Raw genomic sequence first — 25,980 nt, forward strand, 5'->3', positions numbered from 1 at the left:
TATCACTCTACTAAAGGAATGTCACTCAGCTTTTAAAGGCAGTGCAAGCCCTCTGATGTCATCAGAAGTGCTGACGTCAAGTTTTATGTTACAGGTCATTCAAACAGTGAGTGCCACGGACAAAGATGAGCCCAAAAACGGACATTATTTCTTATACAGCCTTCTTCCAGAAATGGTCAACAATCCGAATTTTACCATCAAGAAAAATGAAGGTAAATACATTAGCATTGTGAAACAGGGTAGAATATACATTGGAAAATAGGATGTGATTTCATAATATGACTGAAAATATCAAGTAAAATAATTTTTCTTCACTATGAGCAGTTGAAACTTAGCTTATCAGCCTAAAGGCATGGTAATTACATCACTTCCTCTTTCCAATATTGAAACAATAGCTAAGGGAATTGTGAATGTGCAAGTTAATTTTATCCCGGGGAATACCTCAATCACCTTACTTTAAAAAAAAAACGGACAGTAAGATTTAACCCCTGTGAAAGTTCCAGTAATTTTACTGAGATATCTGATGTTATCCAAGTACATTATACCGAGATATCTGATAGAGGAGGGGCTGGCTTATACTTGGCAGTTGTTAAGTTTTAATTGAATGTTTACCAAGCCTTTAGGGAAAGCCTATTCTAATTTCATCTGGTTTGTGGGTACACATTAGAGGTATTTGTCTTAAGCCTGTACCAACTTTGACAATAGCAATTAGATCAGAAAATCCTTCTTGAAGGACACTCCTTATCAGTATTATTTTGGAGCTAATATGAACTGATTTTCTTGTTAAGTCTTTTACTCACAGAAAATATTTAATCCATTTCATTATTTCTTGAGAACCAAGCTCGGGTTAACCATTTCCCTTAACTCTTGTCTATTACATATGAAGGTCATAGATCATTTTAAAAAAGTCCGTCTCATCTGTGCGTTTTTCTTTACTAAGCTGCTGTACATTTAACAAGGATTTTTAGCTGTCTGTTTTGGCTCAGAAGTATTTAAGCCTTAGTTTCAGCTGTTTTAGAATGATTAGCAGAATAAATGTATCATCTGGGGCTGTCTTCTGGCTTTACTATAGGCATGTGTTTAGATTTATGAATGGTCTATATAAAAACTATGCTCAATCTGAAGAGTAAAATTTGGCTCATGACATTTGGTTCATTTTCTCTGTTCTGTTTCAAGGAGGTAGTGAGTTTTGGTAAAACTTCCTTTATGAAGTGAAATAACATTTTCTGGCTCTTGTTAAATATATTCTGGCCTTACCCTTTAACAAAATGCTACTTAGTTCTTTGGGGATGCATCACAGAAAAGGAAATGAGAAAGCTATGATATAGATATTACTCATTCAGCTGGCTTCCACTATTAAAAACCTTAAGGAAATGAAATCTTGATCTTTCTCCTCAATAGAGGAGTTACAAGTGTTAGCCTCCCTGAATTAGGAGCTCTAATCCAAGTACATTGTCTTTGTTTTTTGGATAACGCCGCCAACATTTCTTTTTTTTGTGGAAGCCCCGTGACCACGCCTAAGATGAGAGCCCCCTCGGCAATTCCAAACTGAGCTGAAAGTCTGTGCAGAAGTGTGAGCCATGCTTACTTTGATTGTGAGCTAATAGGTACTAGTCATTATTTTTGCATATCAAATGCCCTACATTTAAAGATTCTCTGGGAAGAAGTGTTTTCCCATCCCAAAGGTCTGAGCTCCTTGGCGCTTTCTGTGCATTCTGCAATTTCAAGATGTGCCCATTACAGGTATGGCCCGTCCAAGACACGGCGTAAACATATGCTGGATGAATGAGAGGTAGTTACTGGGTGCCTGTGAAAGTGTAGTTTTGTACTATATTTATTATGCCCTAAACCCTTGAAAGAGGAGATTTTAGTCCTACAGTGGATGAATTTCAAGTGTTTTCTCTACTTTTTAGAATTAGTACGAAGTAAAAGTTTGTACACCTAGGAAAACTCTTCGTGCTGCAACCCACATTTCAATAAACCCCGTAGTAGAATATTTAAGGCATGTGGATTATCTGTTTTATCTTGAAACTAGAAAATAGGATTTAAGGTTTGACTTACCTCACAGGTGTGTGTGTGTGTGTGAAATAATTGCAAAAAAAAAAGCTAGGTATCACAAAATGGACAGAAAGAACACTCTCTGTGCCATGACTGTTTATTTAAAATTATGTGTTGATTTATTTTGCAAAGAGTGACCATATATTGTCCCAAATGGGATATTTTTTAAAGTGAAAGGGGTTGCTATTTATATTTATGCCTAGAAACACCATAAACCAGGACAGTCTTGTGGAAACTAGGACATATGTTCTCTGTGATTTTGGATTTAGGATCCAAATATTCAACATCTCCATAGAATTAATCATGAACACAGGTCTCTGGAACAGATATGTCAAGTTTATACTCTATCTCCCTTTTCCTGGATCAGAAATGCATGAGTTTTGTTTCACTTTTTTGGCATCTGGATAGTTTCCATCAAAGTAGGAAAAAAAACACAGTTTGTCTCCTCTTAACATTTAGAAACAAAGCAATGGAAAGAAGTTGTCAGGTTTAAAATGGTGGAGATATACTGATAAGAAGGTAGATAAAATGTTGTCTTGTGAGCCTGTTTCTCATTCCTTATTAATGATGAGAGAACACAAAACAACCAAAAAAATTCAAATACTAGACATTATTTATTTTAAAACTATGGTATATTTTATGTTCAAAATGTGAGAGAATCAAATGATAAACTCATATTCAGAATTGCTTTTCCTTCTTCAGATGGACTTTAAAATGGTCAATAGCTGATGTTTCTCCACTGAGAACTTCATGATTTACAAGTCCTAGCCCAGCAGATGAAGGTTAATATTTTGAGACAGCCAAGACATTCAAATCCATAATTGATAGGTGGATGAACCCTCTTTTTAATTGGATCTTTAAGGGAGATGGTTTCAGTATTTGGCATTTTCTAAGAAACTTGCAGCATGTCTTTCAATTCGAAGTTGCTGTGATCATTCTCCTCTCTCATACAGCTTGGTCCTTCTGCAATTTTCAGCTGACTAATTCATAATCAAAAACAAAATGAGATAGAAATTAACTGTCTCTTGTCTCCTATACAGTTGAGTGATTTCATAAATAATTCTCTTTCTGAATATATGAGAATTATATTTCTGCCAGAATAGGAAAGCAAACTTCAATACAGATAAAGGTGAAAACAAAGGTCAAAAATGTGATGAGGGCTTCCCTGGTGGCGCAGTGGCTGAGAGTCCGCCTGCCGACGCAGGGGATGCGGGTTCGTGCCCCGGTCCGGGAGGATCCCACATGCCGCGGAGCGGCTGGGCCCGTGAGCCATGGCCGCTGAGCCTGCGCGTCTGGAGCCTGTGCTCCGCAGCGGGAGAGGCCACAGCAGTGAGAGGCCCGCGTACCGCAAAAAAAAAAAAAAAAAAAAAAATGTGATGAGTCACTCACATCACATGTACACACCAAACAACCACAACGTTTTGAATCTTCTCAATTATACAGCTCAGACATCGGTTTCTTCATCTTCCAGTTGGATGAATTTATAAACAAAAGGAGTTTGACTGACAGCATTTCAGTAGTGGCTTCCATTCTAATTGTGAAAACAGAAGATACTCAGCAATTACATATTAACAAGTCAGGGAAGATAAATGAACCTTTTCCAGATACAGAAATCTCTTGCATGCAGAAAATGTGAGGTCGGCAGAAACACGATCTTCGCCAGCCAGCACGTTGCAGTTAAAAGATATGATTGAAATTGCCAGAAAGCAGGCTGAAGAAATGGGAGTCTTCATGTTTTATACTGAAATATTTGAATCACATGTATAGAGGAATAAGGATAAACATAAAACGCTCCCCTAAAGAGGGTCTGTGGGAAGGAAAGACATAGACTTGGCCTTAGTTATAGCTTGATTAGGCTTAAGGAAAGACAGAGGGGAACCAGAATATCTGATGACACTAATATTTTTTATTTTCTCCTCTTGGTGACTCTTTTTTAACCAAAATTCTATTAACAAGAACCTCACTCTAAAGGCATGATTGTGATAATTAATTTAGATAATGGAGATGGTGATTAGAGCTTTGAAATAAGTGTGTCTTGGGTTATCTCAATATCCATTCCATGGTTACCTGTTTAGAGTATAATTCATGTTTTGTTTGGTGGGGTTTCCATCTCAACTCAATGGCCAACTTCAATCACTATGTGTTTCATGTCTTTTTATCCTCTAGAAATATCCCTTGTGAGAATACTGACTACAGGCAAGTTATTTTAAGCCTCAGTTTCATCATCTGTAATACCAGATACTACCTATCTACCCCTTAGGTGTGCTTTGATGGATATGAGTAACTGAGGGCTTAGACAGCTATTATCCCAGTGTCTGGCACATAGAAAATTACCCATCATGAAATGGGACAAGATCTTATTTATGTGAATCCATTAATTCCTAAATTTCCATCTCTTCATGGAAGAGATGGCTTATCATTCTCAACCAGGTCCCTTTGCAGCTATAACTCTGTTGATTTTTGAATGTTGTACAGTAGTTCTGAAATTGGCCTCACTGGTAGTTGTGAAACTAATGATCCTTACTAGTACGCATTGCAATGTATTGCAGTCTAAAGGGCATTATCATAGAAACATAAAAGGGAAAAAAATAGGAAGATGAGAAGGTGGGGAAAGAATGAAAATATTTACCAGCCACGAAATAGCTGGGATTCCTGGACCTGGTTTTAAATATGCAGGCTTTTTTTTTTTTTCTCTCTCTCCTTTGCCAATATTAAACTAAGCTTTCTCCGTAAAATGGCTAATCCCAATTTCCAATTTGTTAAGATGACATTCCATTCTAGCATATCAAGTTGTTTTAAATCATCCACAACCTCCCAACACACAGACTCTGTGGGAATCATTTTGTATAAGCTGGAAAATTAGAGTCTTCCTTTGCTTTTTTGAATAATGTCAACTTAATTCAGACGCCTCTTGTCCCCAAACTAAAATTTACTTCTTGAAAGTGGAAGTGGGTTTTCCACATTCCAAGCCAGCCAGAGCTGATCCTCAGCCCTCCATCCTCTCTCCAGGCACACCTCTCCTGTATTCAGGATTTAGGTTTCCAGGCAGGCAGAGTCCCTCTGCCCCATCTGGGCTGAATTAGACCTGAAAAGCCTTCCTTGATTATCCACACAGCAAAGAGGACCTTGGTAAGCCAACTGTCCTCTTTCTGGACACCACCAGTCTCGTTAAATTCTTCCATTACACCAAGTTGCTTTGCAACTAACAGAAGACTTTCCTAAATAACATCTCTTTCCCCAAGTGGTCTTTAAAAAGCCTCCATCCGGGCTTCCCTGGTGGCGCAGTGGTTGAGAGTCCGCCTGCCGATGCAGGGCACATGGGTTCGTGCCCCGGTCCGGGAAGATCCCACATGCCACACGGAGCAGCTGGGCCCGTGAGCCATGGCCGCTGAGCCTGCGCGTCCGGAGCCTGTGCTCCGCAATGGGAGAGGCCACAACAGTGAGAGGCCCGCGTACCGCAAAAAAAAAGAAAAAGAAAAAAGAAAAAAGAAGCCTCAATCCCTCAGTGACAGTGGATCCATTATTATTGGGTTTCTCAGGCTACCATACCTAAGCATCACGTGAAAACTGTGCGCTTGGCCGAGTGTGGTAGTGAATACCTATACACGCATGTCTACATACAGTAGACATGGTGACCCTGTCTACTCCGCTCACATAGTAGACTTTTCCACAGCATCAAACATTGATAAGAGGTCTCTTTCATATTTGGTGTTAGCTTTTACTCATATGAAGTAAGGTGTTCTTCCTCAGTGTTCAATCATAAAAGGTGGTGCTCAATTTGCATGGAACAGAAGGGCCAACTGGGATTCCGAATATGCAGAATAGCATTATGCACACATGATCCAAAAAGGCTTCTGCTTCAGTAATTCATAATTTATTGTTTATGCTTCCAGCAATGTTTCGTTGATAAAAAGCCATTTATGTTTCATTTTGTCGTTTAAACTGTAATTAAGGATGATGTGCGAGCTAAGAAAAATAGATAACAGATCTGTACTTTCACTTTCTGAGTTGAGTGTGACTGTATAGCTTGGTTCAGAAAACTAGATTTTCTTTGCTTAAGTAGTTTTTAGAAAACTCTTGTTATTTTGTATCGTCTCGGAATCTTTTTTGTATGTTTGTTTGCTTTTTTAAAAATCATAATACAAGAGTACCCACAGAAGCTAAGAATTTCCTTTGCAAAAACTGAAAATCCTAAAATTATTGCTCTGGTCAGACACAGCACAGCACAGTATCTATTTTTCAGTGTATGTTATAGAAGACAATTTAGTTCTGAGACTGCTGACTCCTATGGATGTAATTTAGATACACTGCATATGCTCATATGTGTGTTGTCCATATGCTATTCAAAGTTATGAGTTGATTCAGAGCTTTGCTGTCAATTTGCTAGCAATCTTTTCTGGTTCTTACAGAGAATTCTAATTCTGAGGGTTTTTGAAAGAAAAACGAAGAGACACATGGGCACATGGTTAGTTATCTTGAAGTTATCTCATACCTTATGGCATAGAAACTTTTTTTTTTTTTTTGAGAATTTTGCTTTCTGAGACTTTTGCTTCAAAAGAAAAATAGAACGATAAAGGAATAGATTGAACATTAGGGGAAGTAAAAAGAATTACTCAGAGAACTTTTTTTTGAATTTATCAAATCTTGTTTGGACCACTTTGTTGTTTGCGTCATTAAAGAATAATGTTATTTACTGATTTACCATCTATCTGCAAGCATGAAAATAGGTCTGGGGATTTTGTGTGGACATAAACATGACTGTCCTCTGGTAAGAACAACCAGATATTAAAATCGGATGTGGAAACAAAATGAGCTGTCAGTCTATGCAAATTTTCCTCTTCTAAAAGAGTATTAAATGTAGTTGACAATCATTTCATCTCTTTTCCGCCCAGAAGTTTGCATTTTGAATTAATCTGAGCACTTTATAGACACAACATTAGGCATATGTGGCGTTCCGTCTAGGGATGTGACCCGAATATCACACCATGTGCTTTGGATCCTTCAGTTTACTGAAGTGTATAGAGAAGGCAGAGAAATAATTTGGAAACAGTAAAGGGGACACTTGCATAGATAAACATGTAAAAAGTTGACTTGGGATGCATTAGAATGAAGGATAAAAGAGAGAGCCCTTGTGGAATACAGAATAGCACAAGCTTCCTGGTTAATAGTATTTAGTTTTGAATCCTAGCGCTTCTGAACATGAACTGTGAGAACTCACACGAATCACTGAGTAACCTTGAGCCTTTATCTATAAACTGAAAGTAATAATTATCCCTATGTTGTTTTGTTTAAGAAAATATTAATTTAAGTAAAAACATAAAAACGTGCTAAGTTTAGTGTCTGGTAAATAGAAGGCACTCAATAAATACTAGTTTCCTTCCTCTCTTTCTCTCCTTCTTCTACAAATTTGTGACCCCCTGAGCCTCTTTCATTCACCCAATGTAACAAACAAAAATATTAAAAAGGAACCTAAAATAAGGATTTGGGTGATAAGTAGTTATATGCTGTTCAACTGTCCCTTACCTGAAAGGCCAATAATTGAACCTACTGGTAAACACTGACCATGAGTAAAGCAGAGGGGAAAGGAGAAATGGGAAAGAAGAGTATTTGGGTAACTTAAGTTGTTCTTTGGATATAACCCTCATTACCATAACATAATCAATGGATAAAAATAAAGAGTACCTAAAAATTGTAGGTTTCCACAGGACTTGATCCAATTGCATATAGCTCTCTATATATTGGCAAATGGGATATTTAAGAGTTGATAGAATGATATAATTTTTGAGCTAGTAGCGCCTTAGTAAATAGGCAGATTATGAAGATATTAGATACTAGATACAGAGACTTCAAATGTATGTTTTAAAAATCAATAGCAGTGTGCTTTAAAAAGGCAACGACGAGAGACATCTATCACCCCAACTTTATTTTCCATCACTCTCTCCCTTTTACCTTGTTCCTGTCTTATACATCCTTTAGGTTGAAAACGCAAAACCAATTATGTTTTTTATATCCCTTCCTTTTGTCTGGAATATACATCCTCTGCTCCCTCTATTTTCCATCTAGCTAATTTCTAGTCATTCATAACAACCCAGGTTCCCCTCATCTGTGAGCAGAGCAATGGAGTGCTTAACGGTTTCTGTGAAGTTTGATTTGCTTTTCTCTTGCAGGACTGTGATAACTGCTAAGGTAGACACGAGTATCTGTCTTCAGTCAAGGAGTATCTCCTCCACTGTCCTCTGAGGTTATTGATAACACACCATATCTTTATTCACTCATATATTCATTCAATACCTATTTATTTAGTGCTTACCACGTGCAAGGCACTACTTTGGAAATTCAAAATAAAACAGTGAATCACATATACACTGTTTTTGTCCTCCTGTACAGAGTATTTTTGTTCTCCTTAGGACTCAGTCTTATACTAATTTGAATTCTCAGAGAGAACAGCTATAATTTAACATGGCTTTTTGTCATACAGTGGAGAAATTCACAGGCTAGCCTGCAAAATACTATGATATGAGGAGGAATGATCACACATTCTAGTTTCCATACTGTCATAAACAATGTTCCCTTTTAAATCTTACCCAACTTGTGAAACTGGTTCTATATAAAGAGTTAGGTTCTCCTAGATTCCATCTCTCCCATCTTTACAAAGCAGTTGGCTGATCGGGGTGGTGACACACATCTGTACTCATGAACACATGGTTCTCCTGTGAGTTTCAGATTGGTGTCCTCGTGATTCCTGAGCTTAGACAAACTATGCTGAACTATACTCTGTAATGCTTTTCTGCTTGCAGAGTCAAATAATTTTGGTGAGCTCTTTCCAAATTCACAGTGATCCACAGTCATCACTGCAATTTGTGCTGTAGCACTGTGAGCTGGGGCTGATGATTCTATTTTTGCAGGTTTATTAGAATCCATTCTAGTTTTGGTCCAAGTCTCCCTGTAAATAGTTCATGCCTTTTCCAGTTGCTATGCACAGCTGGTTTAAGAGACCTGTCAGTTAACATGTTTTAGCTAACTTTCAATGTAGTATAATGTTTATTGAGGGCCCCTGGCAACTAGAGGATGGTATTGTACTGATTTCAGGACATCATGTTGGATTCATTTTCTATCTGTTGCCTGTTCTGTTCCCTAAGCTGCCACCAGAATGAACGTGCTGATGCACTTCATAAAGGAAGATAGTAATTGTTGTCCTTGGACCTCTTTGGTTTACTCATTGCCTTTGCTTTCATCCTAGTAGACTGCCTACTAGAATTTCCTCCCTCTATTGCTTGAGTATATTATTCTCAGACTTTTGAAGGCTGTTTATCTTAAAGCAGTCTGAAAAAAGGGTGATACGGTACCTGGTGTGCTGAACACAGTCATCCTTCTCTGAGTTTCCTGCTTTCATTTGGCCAGACAGGCATTGCTAGTTTCATCAAGGTCACACTGTGATATACTTCTCCCTGGACTTCAGTTTCCTCTCACACAAAAAGAATAGGTTAGGGCTGGGAGCTAAGGACTCATCTATTCTAACATACTGAGCGTGCAAACCCATGGTATTAGGAGAAATAGTACAAACTTTGAAATCAGACAAATCCCACATCCACCAATTAACGAAGATGTGACTTTGGACAAGGCTTTTAACTTTCTGTAACAGACCGTGTTTATCTACGTCAAAACAAAATTGCTGGGATGAGCAAATGAAAGAATGTAGGATAAATGCCAAGGGCAGTACCTGAACTTAGATACTCTATGTATTTTGTCTTTATCAACCTTCAAAAGAAATAATGCAAATGGAAGTGATCTTTACATTAGAAATTATTATACCAAATCTCATCCACATTAAAATACTGGATAGTATTATTAAAAGATATGCTTCTACAATATTATAGGTTGTATATAACTCATTGAGCAGGTTTCTGGACATGTTATAGAATTAAATTATTCCCCTACATCAAAATAACTCAATCATGTATGATACATGGTTCCAATAGTTCAGAATTGTTAAGTCTTGCTTATCTTCTAAGGCTGGAGACAAGGAAAGTTAAGAGTTTTATGAAGGCATTTAATTACTGGATTCAGTTTTGATTTACAGAAAAATCTCTCAAAAAGGTAGAGTTTGAACTAACTTTTGCAGAGATAAGACACAGTTTTGGGTAGAGGTGCCTGTCGAAGTTAAGGAAGAATGATCAGATATATGAATAGTTTACTTAAAGGAGAAATAGGGAATTACCAAAAACGTTTTTAAAAGAAAAATGCAGTGAGACATGGAGATTCATAAACTCTATGAGCATAAGAGTTTGCTTGATTCCCAAAAATAAATTAGTGAAGTAGTACTTCATATTTTGAGTATATCTGCATCTATTCTTGATGCTTTTCATAGGATAAACAATGCGTCTCACACTTTGAAGAGGTTTTTCCACACACAGGCTCATGCATGCACACAAAGGTTACTAATGGCCCTAGGAAGTGAATCGATGTAAACATCATGATCTACACATTATGTACATCAGTAATAGATACATTTAATTTTTTTTTTCTCAGTGCACAGTTTTATATCTTAAAAATAAAAAATAACTTTGGGGCTTCCCTGGTGGCGCAGTGGTTGAGAGTCCGCCTGCCGATGCAGGGGACACGGGTTCGTGCCCCGGTCCGGGAAGATCCCACATGCCGTGGAGTGGCTGGGCCCGTGAGCCATGGCCGCTGAGCCTGCGCGTCCAGAGCCTGTGCTCCGCAACGGGAGAGGCCACAACAGTGAGAGGCCCGGATACCGCAAAACAAACAAACAAAACAAACAAATAATAACTTTGGCCATATTCTGAAACATATTGTGAGTTGACATAAAACTTGCCTTTGTTATGAATGTTGGTAGGCTAAAATTCAACAAAGTTTTAGAATGGTTAAGAGACAATTATCTAGAATTCATTATCTTTTTTGCCCAAAGAAAGAGAAGTAAAATGTACGCAGGTAATTGTATAAAATTCACATTTTGACTGGGTAGGCAAGAAACAAGAAGAAAACCTATACCCCTGTATTAATCCTGTTATAACTTTTCTGTCTTTCTAAAATATTTATTCTAAAATGGATGTTTAATTTTGTAAGAACATTTTTTTTCAAGGAATAATCTAACATTACATACCATGAAAAGAGAATTGCTTACAAAATAACTTTCATTGAGAAATATAAAAAATGATTATAAAGATTAGAAAGTATGCTTACATCTCTGTTTAGGATATTTTTTAAAAGTCCTGTGGTTATTTTAAGACAAATCTGTACTTTCTTACTCTGCATGAGTTATATATCATAGTGCAAAACAAAATAGCTAAAATTTATCGAGCACCTATTATTTCAGATAATTTACATAATATCTATCTATTACCATATATATTCAGGGTGAGTATTGTTATTGCCATTTTACAGATGAGGAAATTGAAGCTCAGATATGTTCACTGACCCGCCAGGTACAGAATGCAGCTTGCTACCAAGCTTCTAAAGCTACATTCTCACCAGTAGCACCTGCTGCCTTTCAATGCCTTACACTATACTTCTAGAACATTTGCTCAGTAAAACTGTTGATATTTCATTTATAATTTTCAAACACTTGTGCTTTCTTTTTTCAAACTATAGAACGTTAGAAACTAATAGCTAAACATCAGAGAAGACAGTCACAGTATTAGTTACAGAAAACCTGGAAGCATCAAAAAAGAATACTAAAACAAATGATTTACTGTAGATATTGCAGGCCTACACAAAACCTTATTATGCCTACTGCTTAGTGAGCATCTACTACATGCCAAGTGTGATTCTAGACTGTGTGTGTCTGATCCTCACAAGGGTCTTTGAAATTCATTACAATGATACTGAGTTATTAAGAAACATAGTAAAGCATTTGTTTCCTATGCTTAGGAAGAGAACAATGACTCTTGTATTGGGCTAATAGACCTCGTTCAGTCTTGCACAACTTTCCACCCTAAATTTAGTGAAGATATAGAAAGATATCTTTCTATATAGGCATAGAAAATGATATAAAAATATAGAAAAATGAAAGCCACAAAAACTGACTGAGAGTCAACATGTTGCCAAAATCTGGAAGGACTGTCTAATTAAAAAGGTGAAAGATCTTGCTGTATTATCCTATTCAACGATCATACATAACCACTCAAATATATACACAATGCATTAGGACGAAGAGAACACAGATAAATCATTTAAACTTTTTTTTTAATACAAAGAGTCTAAAATGCATTAAAAGGAAAGAAAAAGCATTTAGAAATATTTACTAGTTTTTGGAAATGGGACTTTTGTAGTACTTCAATTCCACATAAACAGTTTTTACGTACTTTTTAGTAATAGGATGTGACATTTACATGATCTAAAGTTAGGGGCACATAAATACTTGACGGGTACCTAGATTAGTATCCTTTCTTCCTTGGATATTTCTAGGGTTATTATGTTCATATAGAACAAAGTAGGGACTTAAACTAGGGCATTGGACCTTATACCTCAATATAGTCTAATGAGTCATTTGCAATGGAGATAAGCCAATCATAGTGGCCTGAAACCATATCAGGCCAACACACTATCTTTGCCTTTTTCTGATTGAAAGCCTCAACTCTAATCTGATGCCTTAAAACTTTAATGTCACCAAATATAATATATTGTTAATGAGATGTATCATTAACGTTATATCCAGCTACGAAAAATAATGTTCCACTAAAAAGCTGACAATTAAATACAATGTGCCCTCAACTATAATACACACCCATATTTCACAGATATTGCAATCAATACGGTATTCTGATTAATAAACCTGAAGAAAAGCACATTAGCTTCTGAAAAGAACTGGAGGAAAAGAATAAGAACCTAAGTACAAAAGTAATGCTGGGTATAAAGAGTATAAGCAAAGTTTATAAGTAAAAGCTATAAAGAAGCACATTTCCAAAGGCAGTCATCGTTTTTATTATATTACTCACTTGCTTAATCCCTTAATACAATGTCTTTCAAAATAAGCAAAGCACCATTAACAAGGAATTACTTATTTCTCTCAAAGCACAATTTCCAATGTTGGAATTGTAAAATAAGAATTTAAAATCCAAATCTTGGCTGTGCAAGATTCTCCTGGAAATACGTTACTGGAGTATGTGCTGGGTCTTGTTTGTAAGTATAGAACATGGAGTTTTAGCATCATAAAGTTTCTCTCATCAGGGCCTTTCCTCCTCAGAAGGGTGATGAGAATGAGCAGGTGGCAGAGAACAGGAGAGTAGTGGGGTTTTTAGTACCATAATTCAGGTGGACCAAGTAGCAAAGCTGGTGGGACCTTACAAGAGGAAAGAAGGAAGCAGGTAAGAATGGAACTTAAGGGGCTAAACTAGCTATATAAAACCTTCCCTGAAATGTATCCTAGGTCTCAAGCTGATCCCAAAAAGGGATAAGAAGGGTCAAATTAGTGAGGATGATATGGCAGCAGGAATTTCCAAAACGTAAAAAAACTTCTCACTAGTAGGGATGTAGATGTTCCCACCTGTGACTCTCCTTCTTAAGAGTAGCACCCAGCCAAGGTGCTTGTTCCATGGGTACCTCTGGCTCCATAGGAGGGCAAAGATGAAAAGAACAAAATAAGATGTCAGGAAAGTCATCAGTCAGTTTTGTTAGGAGATTCGGGGAAACTTAGGAAACCAAGGCCAAAACCAGACTGTGGAGATGAAGCAGGTAGAGTCCATAATTTACTAGTCAATTCCCTGGGTCCCTGCGAGCTCCACTTTTTTAAGTCCATTGGATGTTGGGCTTACAGAAGCAAGACCATTCACATTACAATGTGAGGGTCTGAGCCTCTTGATATACGGCATGCATTAGTTTGTTTTCTTAGAGGGCTTAGAAGGGAAAAAGTTATGATGCAGAGAGAATTGGAAGAAAGGGGGGAAGCATGGGCTGTTCCAGCTGTGATTCTATTATCCTTGATCCAACAAATTTGTGACTTCCTTGGGCTTCTAATACATGAAATACTCTCAGAAGCAACAATGATGCAAGTGAGCAATGACAGAGACAGTCACACAAGGTAGGGAAACCATCTCCCAGACTGGGTTCTGACTATGGGCTGCATCGCTTGTTAGCTGAACTTTGATAAGTATTCCATTTCTCAGCCCGAGTCTCCTCTTAAGATGGGTACATCCAGGCATTACTTACAGTGTTACAAGGAGTTTAAAAAACAAACTATGTGACCTTAGAGTATATTGCATGGGCTCAAAGGGAAGAGCAACAGATGGTGGCTGCATTTAAAAAATGTAAGAAACTGTTGAATGAATGCATGCATTTAATGTAGCTTCACACAGAAGAGCTTGTGAAGAGCTTACACCACTTCTCTTAGAAAGAAAAAAGAAAAACTAGATGGAGAGAGTGCATATGCTTATTAAAAACTTATTTGCTTACAGGTGACAGAAGAACCCACTCAAATTACCTAAACAATAAATGTAAACTGGCCCAAATAACAAAAAGTCCAGAGTTTAATTGGCTTTTATCATGACCAGATCCAGGTGCCCCAAAGATGTTATAGGTTCCTGTCTTTCCCTAGCACTATTCCTCTGCTTTCTTTCTCTGTGCTATATTGCCTTCCCTGTACATTCTCTCCAAAGAGTGGGAAAGAAAGCTTGCAGACAAGGTAGACCTATACAGATCTCACAGCTTGGTGTTTGTAAATGAGAGATCTTCTCTATGCCAGGTTTCATATCAATTCCTGGTTTAAAACAATGGGGTCCCTGTTTGACCTAGGAGATGAGCATGTGACTCAAAAGCCATTCTCTGTATTTACAGAGATGAAATGTTCTCAGGGCTACAGTTGTATGAGTTGCTCCCTGTGCAAGGCCCTCAGCCCTGGGAGGAATGACAACTGAAAACCAGCACACACTCCCCTTGAGAAGCTATGATCCCAGCCCAGTCTCCTTTGTCTCATTTTTAGAAAGGCACCATCTCATCACCAAGCCCTTGAACTCTGTGAGGCTGTAACTTCAAAAAGATGAATACATATTTTAATTCACACAAATGCAACCTTAGGCTAGTAGCAGCCCTGAGATCCCTGTTGGTTTAGCCTGGGTAAGTCCCCACCTTCCACTGGGGACAAGCCACTTGATTGACAGCTCCATCACAATCAGAAGATGTGAAGGAAGGTGCGTTTTAAAAGGAAGGTAAGTTGGAAAAATAAATAGTACAGACAGGATGAGAAGATAAGTCACAGATAGGCCAGCAGTATCAGTGCTATGAGTGACCTCAGCAGAGGGATTCCTTCCCTCCCCTTGGGAAGCTTCTCTGTAAAGAATGACTCTCCCTGTTCAGAAAGTTATGAATTGCAGTTGTCTATTATGTGACTTACATTGCATTGCATTGCAATATGTCATTGTGAGATGTGACATAATATAATGTAAGTGACACACAGCTAAAATTTTATAGCAAGAAAACTTTTTTTTTACATCCAGGATCTCGGATCAAATTTGATATCAGCTATCAATCCATTTTTTTCTGCAGATAGATCAAAAATTTGATGTTCATGAAAAGCAGGTCATTTTGAAACATCCACAAACACTTCAGTGCCTGCACAACTCAGTTACTATAACTCAGTTAAAAACCAAACACTCTAAAAGCTGCATTAGTCTTGACTCAAGTTCTGTTTTTGCTTTCTATGATAAGTGCAATATTGTTTATTGTTTTGGATTGTAAATTTAGTTTTCTTTTGGATACTGCTAAAAAGTGATGATCAAATAAATTATTTTAGTGCCTACATCAAATGAGTAGTTCACAACTGAATGTGGTTTTGTAGTCTACGAGATATTTGGCAATGTCTGGATATGTCACAGCTGAGACAGGGGTGGGATGTTACTAGCATCTAGTGGGAAAAGGTCAGAGATGCTGCTAAACGTTCTATGATGCTCAGGACAGCGTCCGCAAGTTCATTCTGTCTAATGTCTTAGCAATGCCTCTAATCCCAGAGGTCACTATTTAAGTGAACTGGCCTAAACACGGCCCTGACCTGGTCCAAAGGTGTCCCAAGTAAAATTCTGATGAATCTAGAATTGGTTTCATCCATCATCCCATCCTCAATACAGGCCATGGTAATACATTATTTAAATATCCAGCTAACTCTTTTGGGCTTAAGGGACACTAAACAGAATCTTTGTGCACACCAAAGATTGATTATTGGGAATTTCACCTACTAACAGCCTCACAGCACGTCCTATAAGGAAAAAAAGGCAATATTTCTGAGCGTTCTACCTCTACCATAGCTCTATCTTTGAAGGCCTTTGGAAGATGGCTTCCCCTCTCAGGGCTCAGTGGTCTCATCTATACTATGGGAAACTGCATAAAGCAGAATTACTTGGCTTTGCTTGTTTGATTGTTTTCTTAATAGAGGAATCCTTATATTAAGCTATTCTTCTCAAGGTACCGTAATTATATAGAACACATAGATGTGAAGTTTCTATGACTGAAACAGGTGAAAGACAGGACCAGAGACCCTGTCCATTCCATCGCCCCATCACTCCCAACATGACAGAACCCAAGAGATAACTTGAAAACCAGTGATGCAAAAGGCTCCTTCCAGGGATGGATACATTTGATGTTGTGAATCGTGCCAGGGAAAGACATTGGAAAGTCAATATTGCTCTTGGAAGAAGTCACTAAGGAGTGTGGACTGCTTCTTCGATGTTTCCCTTTGCTTCCAGAAAGGCACGTCTGAGAACAAAGTTGAAAATAATCCATTGTCGGTGTTTATATGTACCTGACAAAGAACTCTCACTATCTAGGATTTCCATCTGCCAAGATACAGAGTAGTACTGGTTTTAGATTATAATAGATCCAAACAGAAATCCTTGGTCTGCCATTTACTAACTCTGTGTGTTTGGGTTCATTATTTAAGGTTTGCATGCTTTTGTTGCTTTCTTTGTGAGGTTGGGTTAATAATGCCTATTATAGAAATGATTTTAAGGATTAAATGTGATAATGATGTAAAGCATTTACCACAGAGTGTGATGCATAATAATAGCTATCATTTATAGACTGCTTAGCACTATAATTGTAAGAATTAGAGATAATGTATGTAAAGTGCCTGGCATGTAGAAGATGCCCCGCATATAGTAGCTACTGTTATTATTCAGCTAGAACACGCAACCAGAAAGAGTTCCAGAAACATTTCTAAGTTGAATGCCTCCTCATAAGGTGATCCTGTGATGGCATAAAGCAGCAACCCTTTAATTTAATCCCAGTTTTGTGCATTAGCAAGTTGTGCTGCTGCGCTTATAGCTTTGTATCTCTTCTGGCCCGAGCTGGCCTCAGCTATTCTCACCGTGGTTCACTCGCCTGCCTGGGGCTTTGGCTAGGACATCTGGAACCTCATTCCATGTGGTTTCTCCTCTTCTAGAAGGTTAACCTGGACTCAGGTGGTAGACACTTTCCCAGATGGGGAGCAGATTCTTAAGGTTCACTTGATTCCCGGGCTTGGGGACTTATATACCCTGTCACTTTCAGCACATTCTTTTGGTCAAAGCCAGTCACAAGGGCAGCCCACATTAGGGGAGAGGGAAAAGAGTTGCCACTCTCTGATAGAAAAAGCAGTAGACATCCTGCGGCCATTTTCTGTTGTCTGCTACTGTCTGCCTTCTGTCCAAAAATCCTTTATATTCTTCTCACATTCGATATGTGCTCTCTCCTATCCCAGGACTCCCAAAAACCTCTTACAATTATAGAATCAGCTAATCACGCTCTGTAACAGGTCTGAATTCAAATGAAATTCTTGTTTCAGCTTCTCTCAATCAGGAGACTATGAACTGAAAAGACACATTATCTGTACCCCCATATACCTAACATATCTGGTTAAATTTGAAAAGGATAACTGGACTGGAGCTACTATTTAGATAGGGGAGGAATGTGAGATAGATAGAAGTCACTGGTCCATAGCTACTCTAAAATCCACCTGGTTACCTGTTGCCAGATCCTCCTACTCCAAAGGTGGGAAATGAGCCAGGTTCTACTCTATGTACATGATGCCTTGTTTATGGTTCACCACTGCTCTGGACTCTGCCTCTGGGTTCTTGGATCATCCCTTGATAAATCCTTTGTTTTCTACAGGAAGTATTGCATATTTTCAGCTCAGTATCTTTCTCATCTGCTGGGTGTCTGAGACTTCTTTTTTAATTACAACTGTTAAGTCAATTTTATCCATGTTGATAATGCTTTCAACTATAAAATGTTTTTTTAAAATTTTTTATTGAAATATATGTTGATTTACAATGTTGTGTTAGTTTCAGGTGTACAGTAAAGTGATTCAGTTGTGTATATATATAACTGAATATATATAAAATATATATATATATGTTTTACATTCTCTTCCATTACAGGTTATTATAAGATATTGAGTATAGTTTCCTGTGCTATATAGTAGGTCCTTGTTAGTTATCTATTAATAGTAGTGTGTATATTTTAATGCCAAACTCCTAATTTATCATAAAATTATCTTTTAATACTTTGTAGGTTTCCTGTGAGTCCAGTCCATGTCTCCAAAAGCCGTATCTATTATTCTTTTTGAGAAATGTCTATTTTTTTTCAGTATATCAGTCTACTTTAAGACACTGCCCTAAAGATTTTCTTAAAATTCTAGTCAAGTTGGTCTGTGAGGTACCATCTTAAATCTTTTAGATGTCTTAACAAAGGGCAGTCTCACCCTCTATTTGATCTTTACCCCATGAGAGGGGTTGGCAAACTTTTTCTATAAAGGGATAGAAAAGGCTTTGTGGGTCTTATGCCCTCTGTCACATCTACTTGATTCTGTCTTTCTAGCGAGAAACCAGCAAATAAACAATACATGAACTATAGGCATGTCTGTGTTCCAATAAATCTATTTAGAAAAACAGGTGGCAGGCTGGATTTGGTCCATCATCATAGTTTGCTGACTTCTACTCTAGGTCACTTTATACTCTGAAACTCTTCTACTGTTTGAGAGACATTAACTAAGAAACAGTTTTATTGTGCAACCCAGTAAGCCTTCTATTCCAAAACTGCATTAAATAATGCTTACAGAATGAATATTTTTTGTTATTATTGTTTTGTTTTAGCTCATATTTCTTTTCCTGTACTGTATCATATTTCACTAAAAGAAGCCAATTGACACTTCTAACATTTTGTCTGGAAGATTTCTTAACCAAAGTCTACAAATTAATTAGGGGATTTTTTAAAAAAAACCTTTTCTGTTACTATCGATATTTTATAAACTTTTGTCTACTATACAACTTGATTGACCACAGTATAACTGGTTGACTACCAGTTTGCTATAGCATTTTCCTCATGACTTTAACAGATTCCACTAAGAATCTAATAGTTTTCTTGCTGCGTTTTTCAGCATTTCCTAGAATTCTCCTGACTTCTTTTTCAGCCTCTGCACCTATCTGGTCCCAAAGCCAATGCTATGTGTTTTAGATTTTTGTTACCATAACTCCTTTTTAAAGTACCTATTTCTTTATCAGTTGGCTTTTTCTTTTTTCTTTTTGGCTTCGTTGCGGTGTGCGGGCTTCTAATTGGGTGGCTTCTCTTGTTGCAGAGCACAGGCTCTAGGCACGTGGGCTTCAGTAGTTGTGGCTCGCAGGCTCAGTAGTTGTGGCACATGGGCTTAGTTGCTCCGCAGCATGTGGGATCTTCCTGGTCCAGCGCTCGAACCCGTGTCCCCTGCATTGGCAGGCAGATTCTTAACCACTGCGCCACCAGGGAAGCCCTCAGTTGGTTTTTCCATGTAACAAACTAACCCACAACTTAGCAGCTTAAAACAATCACGTTTTAAAATTTCTTATGACTCTATGGATCTTCTGGGTGATTCTTCTTATGTGGGCTGGCTCAGCTGGGACTGGATGATATAACACGGCTTCCAAACACATGTGATGATTGACTGAATGTTAGCTGAGCAATAGAGATAATTTAACAATGTGTGTCCCATCATCCAGAAGGCCAGTTCATACCTGTTCACAAGGTACTGGTTACAGGACACCCAAGTGTAGGAGAAAAGGGCAAGCACCAAATACTGGGCCATGTTTTCTGTCGTCCCATTGGCCAGGATACGACACATGGTAAAGTCCAGATTCCATGTAAGAGGGGACTCGCTGGGAGCATAATTATGGAGAGAAGAATTATTGCAGACGTTTTTGCAAAAGAGAAAATCTATAAACAACCTACTCATTATTCAGCACCAATTTTCTCCAGATTAAAAAAAAAAATTCTACAGAGCAGTAGGGTTCACTATTTCTTCTATTTTTCTCCCCCAGGGGAAGGGTGGCGTATAAAGACATTTTGCTATAATTGTTTAGACTGTGACTTTGGTAAATCTAGGGGAAAGCAGGATTTATTCTCCTTCCAAGACCAATTGTTTATCTTCTTAGCTTACAACATCAGTGCACAATTCAACACGTGGATACACACACACATGCAACCACACCTTTTTCTTCCAGGGGGTGGGGTGATTCTGGCACAGCCAACAAGGTATATGCATACGCTACTCTTTCCATACTCTCTGAAAGGGGAAAGGCAGAAGAACAGCAACAAAGTAGACATTCTTTTTTTTTTTAATTTTTGTTTATTTTTGGCTGCATTGGGTCTTCCTTGCTGCACGCGGGCTTTCTCTAGTCACAGAGAGTGGGGGCTACTCTTTGTGGCGGTGCGCGGGCTTCTCATTGAGGTGGCTTCTCTTGTTTCGGAGCATGGGCTTCAGTAGTTGTGGCATGAGGACTCAGTAGTTGTGGCTTGCAGGCTCTAGAGTGCAGGCTCAGTAGTTGTGGCACACGGGCTTAGTTGCTCCGCGGCATGTGGGATCTTCCCGGATCAGGGATCGAACCCGTGTCCCCTGCGTTGGCAGGCAGATTCTTAACCACTGTGCAACCAGGGAAGTCCCTAGACATTCTTTTATACATATAGTCCTGCAGGAAGGAATTTATCAAACTACAGTAATGATGCATAGCAAGAGTGAGTAACTAAGAGAAATACCTAACAGTCAGGTTCACAGGTACCTCAGACACTTAGGTAAAAACCTCTGCTGAGAGGATCTTCATAGGATTATCCATCACATTGCCTTTGGACACTGAACTTCATGTCAGCAGGAGGACAGTCATAAAAACATTGTTTTCTCTCTAGATAGTGTAAACTTTCATCACAGTTTGCCTGGTCGATTCAGGTTTATGCCAATTGTTCCAACATTTTAGTTGTTAATAATGACCTCTTCTGTTTCCAAAGTATTTCAATGATAAATTATAGGGTCACTTAACCTCTAGGCTCCATCTGCATTCCTATTATAAAAAAATCACTGATTTTGCTACATATTAACAATTTCCAAGTGAAAACAATGTGCTTCCCCTGAACACCACTTTATCTACATGGAAAAAATATCCAATAACTGTCAGTGTTTGGCAAGGTAGTTAAGAAGGTGATCCAGGGCTTCCCTGGTGGCGCAATGGTTGAGAGTCCGCCTGCCGATGCAGGGGACACGGGTTCGTGCCCCGGTCCGGGAAGATCCCACATGCCGCTGAGCGGCTGGGTCCGTGAGCCATGGCCGCTGAGCCTGCGCGTCCGGAGCCTGTGCTCCGCAACGGGAGAGGCCACAACAGTGAGAGGCCCGTGTACCGCAAAAAAAAAAAAAAAAAAAAAAAAAAAAGAAGGTGATCCAGGTGATCATGAAGTGTTGATTGAATAGTTAAAATGTATATAAGTTGTGCATTTTTACTCTTATTCAGCAAGTTTTCAAAGAGTGTTATGACTGAGTACTGCAGAAGCTATCTTTCATACAGTTTTCCTCTTACTCATCCATTCATATACATTTAACACATGTCCACTGAGTTCTTGTGGCTTATCAAGAGCAGGTATTGCGACAAATATGAGGGATACAGAGATCACTGTCCTGATCCATATCCTTAGCAATGCTATTGGAGTTCTTATCTGTCTCATAATCACTGGTTTGCTTGTCTTAAGTCTGAGGTTTTCAGAGGGCAAACAAGATCTGAGACAAAGGGATCTCAATAAGACTGGGGTGGGAAAGGGGGAAAATGAGGATTTCTAGGAGAAAGAGATGCCTGAGCTGAGTCTTATAGGAATTGCCAGATGGAGAAAGTAAAGACTGAGTGGTGCTTCAATCCAAGACAACAAAACTGGGAAAGAAAACAAGATTATGCAGATGCATAATGTATATATGGCCAATTACATTGTCTGATAATGCAGATAGAGAGGTTCAGTTCAGCAATGGCCCAGGCATCCTAAACATGAATATGGCCCTTTGCCTTATTAGAGGCTTTGAAATTAGAAAACAACCAAGACAGCGGGAGGGACAAACACAGGGTGTGACTAGAACACAGAGATGGAGCTCTGATAGTCAACTCTGAAAGCAGTAAACCTGGGCTGATTCTTCAAGGTGAGTGTACTTATCAAAGGTGCATGGCTTACCCAGGTAAGTGAAAGTACAAGGGAAGTCCCTGAAGGGATCATTCAAGACAAAGGAAACAGCTTGATCAGACAGCCATGTATATATAAGGGAACTATAACCTTATTGGCAGTACCAGACTCTACTGTGAGGGGGCATGCAGGCATTAATGACTAAAAAGGAGGCTGGAAAGAGACCCAGGGAGATTTTGAAAAATTACTGGTGAAGGCTATAACATAAGAAAAGAAGGAGGTAATTCTTACAGTGATTTTGTATGCTGCAATCAGCCTTGTAGGAGTCACTCACCTGTCATAAACTATCCCTGTTAGAAAAAAAAAAAATCCCAGAGATTCCAAATATGAGCTATAGAGATGTGTCCATTCTATCTCTGTGTTTTCTTACATTGGACAATGATCTGAGAAGCAGCATATGGTCCTGTTAGTGGACATGTTACTTGGCAGAGGAAAAAAATAAGCCAAGTGAAAAGACCAGCAAGCTGAGAGATTTATTTCAAACGTTTAATCGATAGCAACTGTAAAGGTGTGTGTGCTTATCAAAGGTGCATAAATATTTCACAATTCCCATTCCTGCAAACACTGACCAAACTCTGAAGATCATATCATGCATATTGATGAAAATGGCATTCTTTCAAACCTCATGTTGCTCATGCGAAATAGGAGAGCTTATATAGATGAGAGAGACCATTTTAGTGTCATCTCTACGCGTGAGAAAACTCCTTTAGCGGGGGGTGGGGGGTTTATAACTTCCACCACTGTGCCAAGTTATTCCAAGGTTTCAGAAAGTCAGTAGTGACAAAATTGTAACAAGGGTCAATAAAGAATCCAACGTTCAAGACAAGAGGGAGAAGCACAATTAACCTTTAGAACCTATCTTTATACCTCCTTCTCAATAATGCCCCCAAAAGTTAGCTACTTCAGAGACCTGCTTGACCCAGGCAACTTGATCATCTTTAGAATATGGATACCGTACTGCCACAATGCCAGTATAAATCCCCTATGATCCATTATTCAACAAATGTCCAGCATACTTTCTTGCTCCTGTACATCCCAAAAAATGTCAACTTCAGTGGAATGGCAGTAAGAATACACACATAGACAGCTATAGTTTAACTGGCTAACTAACATGAATTCAAGTTCCCAGAAAGTGGAAGGCAGTCTAGATTAGTGGCTTTCAGATCATGGTTAGATTGTTGTATCTCAGCTGTAACACGTGTTAGTGATGTGACCGTGGGAAAGTTAGTTAAACTATCTAAAACTCAGTCTTTATCTAAAAAAAAATTAGTAAAGCCATTTTCATAGAACTTTTGTGATTTATGTTTATAAAAATCTTTAGAAGGACTCAATAAATGTTTCATCTGTACCAAAGTGCTGGCTATCATTATCATCATTGAAGCAAAACAAAATCTACAATGATAATAAAAACACAGTATGTATGCTTCTTGGCTTACAAAGCAATGGCTTCACTTTTCTTGCCTTGTTTGTTCCCCCACAAAAATCCATGAGGAGATATTGCTATCCTCATTTTACAGCTATAGTGTCTAGGGCTCAGTGAGGTCGAGGTTAAGTGGTTGCCCGAAATCACAAAGCTAATAAATGCTAATCCAATGGTGGAAGCAGAATTCCAGGTCTGTGTGCTGGGGGTAGGGGGAGGATTCAAGGGAGAAAATGGAGCTTGGGGTACAGTTTGGCTAATGTTAATTGCATGCCTCTTATGGACCAGGTACTTTATATATCTTATCTCATTTTAGCTTTATGACAATCCTGAAAAGGTGGTATTCCTTGCTCCATCTTATATATGTAGAAATTTAAGTTGAGTCATGTGAAGGTTTCCAAGGTCACAGAAGAGCTAATATTCAAACTCCAATCATTTTTATTCTAAAGCCCTTAGTGTTTCATTATGAAATCTTGTTTTGGGTAACAGAGAAGATGCTGGTTTCTTGAACTGTCAAATGAAGTGGAGGACCACACCTCTTCATTTTGAAACAAACTGCCAATCTGTGTTTCAGTGAAGCCCCCTCTACCCTGTCTCCCCATCACTTATGTTTCTCACCCCTTGGGTTCTATACTTAGGCTGTTACATATTGCAGACATTCGAAGTGCATGGCTTGGGGGTGAAAGAGGCAATACTTGGAATTAGAAGTAAACATAAGCTCACAGAAGGCAGTTCTCCTGCCCCCTCAAACCCCCCCCTCTTCTTCCCCCTACCCACTGCCCCAAACCCACTGCAGAACTTTGGCTGGAAAATATTTAGGCATAAAATAGGTTTAAGATTTCTTACACCTTTGAAAACTTTACTTTGAAGATGAGAAGGACCATCTGAATTGATGTTAAGGGTGGCCCATCCACTAAAAGGCAGGAAGAGGGAAAATGCTCTTTTTAACTGAGTTGCATTTTCTCTGTCAATCAACCTGAGGTCCCTCCGTACAGAGTATTCCCTAGCTTGGGAGAGAGCAGAAGGGAACTCATGCTGTTCAAATCTTCACATCTCCACTGTCGTCTCAGTGGGATCATTCTGCAGAAACCCGAGCCACGGGGGGATGCTACCTTCAGGCCTCGGGATTGCTGCATTGGGAGGTCTCCCAGACAGCATGCACATTTCATTTCCTCCAACTGTTCAGTGGTCCACCAACAGCATGAAAAAGGAAGCACTTGGAAAAAAGGAGCAAACTCTTCCTTTGTTAACTGCTTTAAAAACAAACTGCTTTGCAGACAAGTCTGGTCCCTGCAGGAGGTTAGGAGCATACAGAGAATTGCTGCTTGTACCTGCCTTGAGTCCTTATATTCACAGGTGAAGAAAGCTAGGCTCTTTCATTAGAGTTTCCAAGGGCACATATGCAGTAATTCCATCCTTGGCTTGCATCTCATCTGAATGAATGGGGTATAAATTAGCTGTTCTGGCAGAGAGGTTGGGATGATGGAGATAACACTTGCATGTGACATAATAAAGGGAAAAAGACAACACGAATAGGCATGTCCACCTCCTTGCTTCCTCTACTGGTCCAGCATAGTTTGGAAGTTTGTTCTGAGAAGAGATTTCAAAGTGCTTAGAACATGAGTTCTGGGGACAAAAAGACGTGGATATGAGGCCCTCTGAGCCAGCTTTATGGGGTGAAGTATTCTCATTTGCCAAAGGAGGCTGTTGATTTTCCTCACCATAAGAAAGGAAATAGTACATGATAAAATAGCACATAATAAAAATAGTATATGATAAAAACAAATATGATAATAGCTAAATGAGATGAAGCTTAGAAGGACTGACCACAATTCCTAGCTTATCAGTTACGCATATTCAAAATATCATTAGACTGCACTTAGGCTAGTACTGTTTTTTTCTCCATTTTACAGATGATAAAACTGAAGCACATAGGGGTTGAGCAACTTGCCCAAGGCACTTAATTGATAAATGCAAAGCCAGAGTCAAACCCAAGCAGTCTGACTCCAGAATGCACAAGCAAAGACACTGCGCTAGTGTTTCTTATAGTGTGAGCT

The 25,980-nt window shown here is 38.7% G+C and overlaps 1 protein-coding gene across 1 annotated transcript in view; it reads left to right on the forward strand.

Annotated features, from left to right (window-relative positions):
* CDH8 (cadherin 8) overlaps window positions 1-25,980 on the forward strand; it is a 386,699-nt gene that overhangs the window by 329,476 nt on the left and 31,243 nt on the right. Inside the window, exon 10 of the mRNA XM_027119709.1 lies at window positions 95-212. Within this exon, the coding sequence (XP_026975510.1) occupies window positions 95-212 (118 nt within the window). The remainder of the gene's footprint in view (window positions 1-94; window positions 213-25,980) is intronic.

Source organism: Aethalodelphis obliquidens, unplaced genomic scaffold (assembly GCF_003676395.1).
Source record: "Aethalodelphis obliquidens isolate GAN/ISIS:26980383/991018 unplaced genomic scaffold, ASM367639v1 scaffold20, whole genome shotgun sequence".
Classification (NCBI taxonomy): domain Eukaryota; kingdom Metazoa; phylum Chordata; class Mammalia; order Artiodactyla; family Delphinidae; genus Aethalodelphis; species Aethalodelphis obliquidens.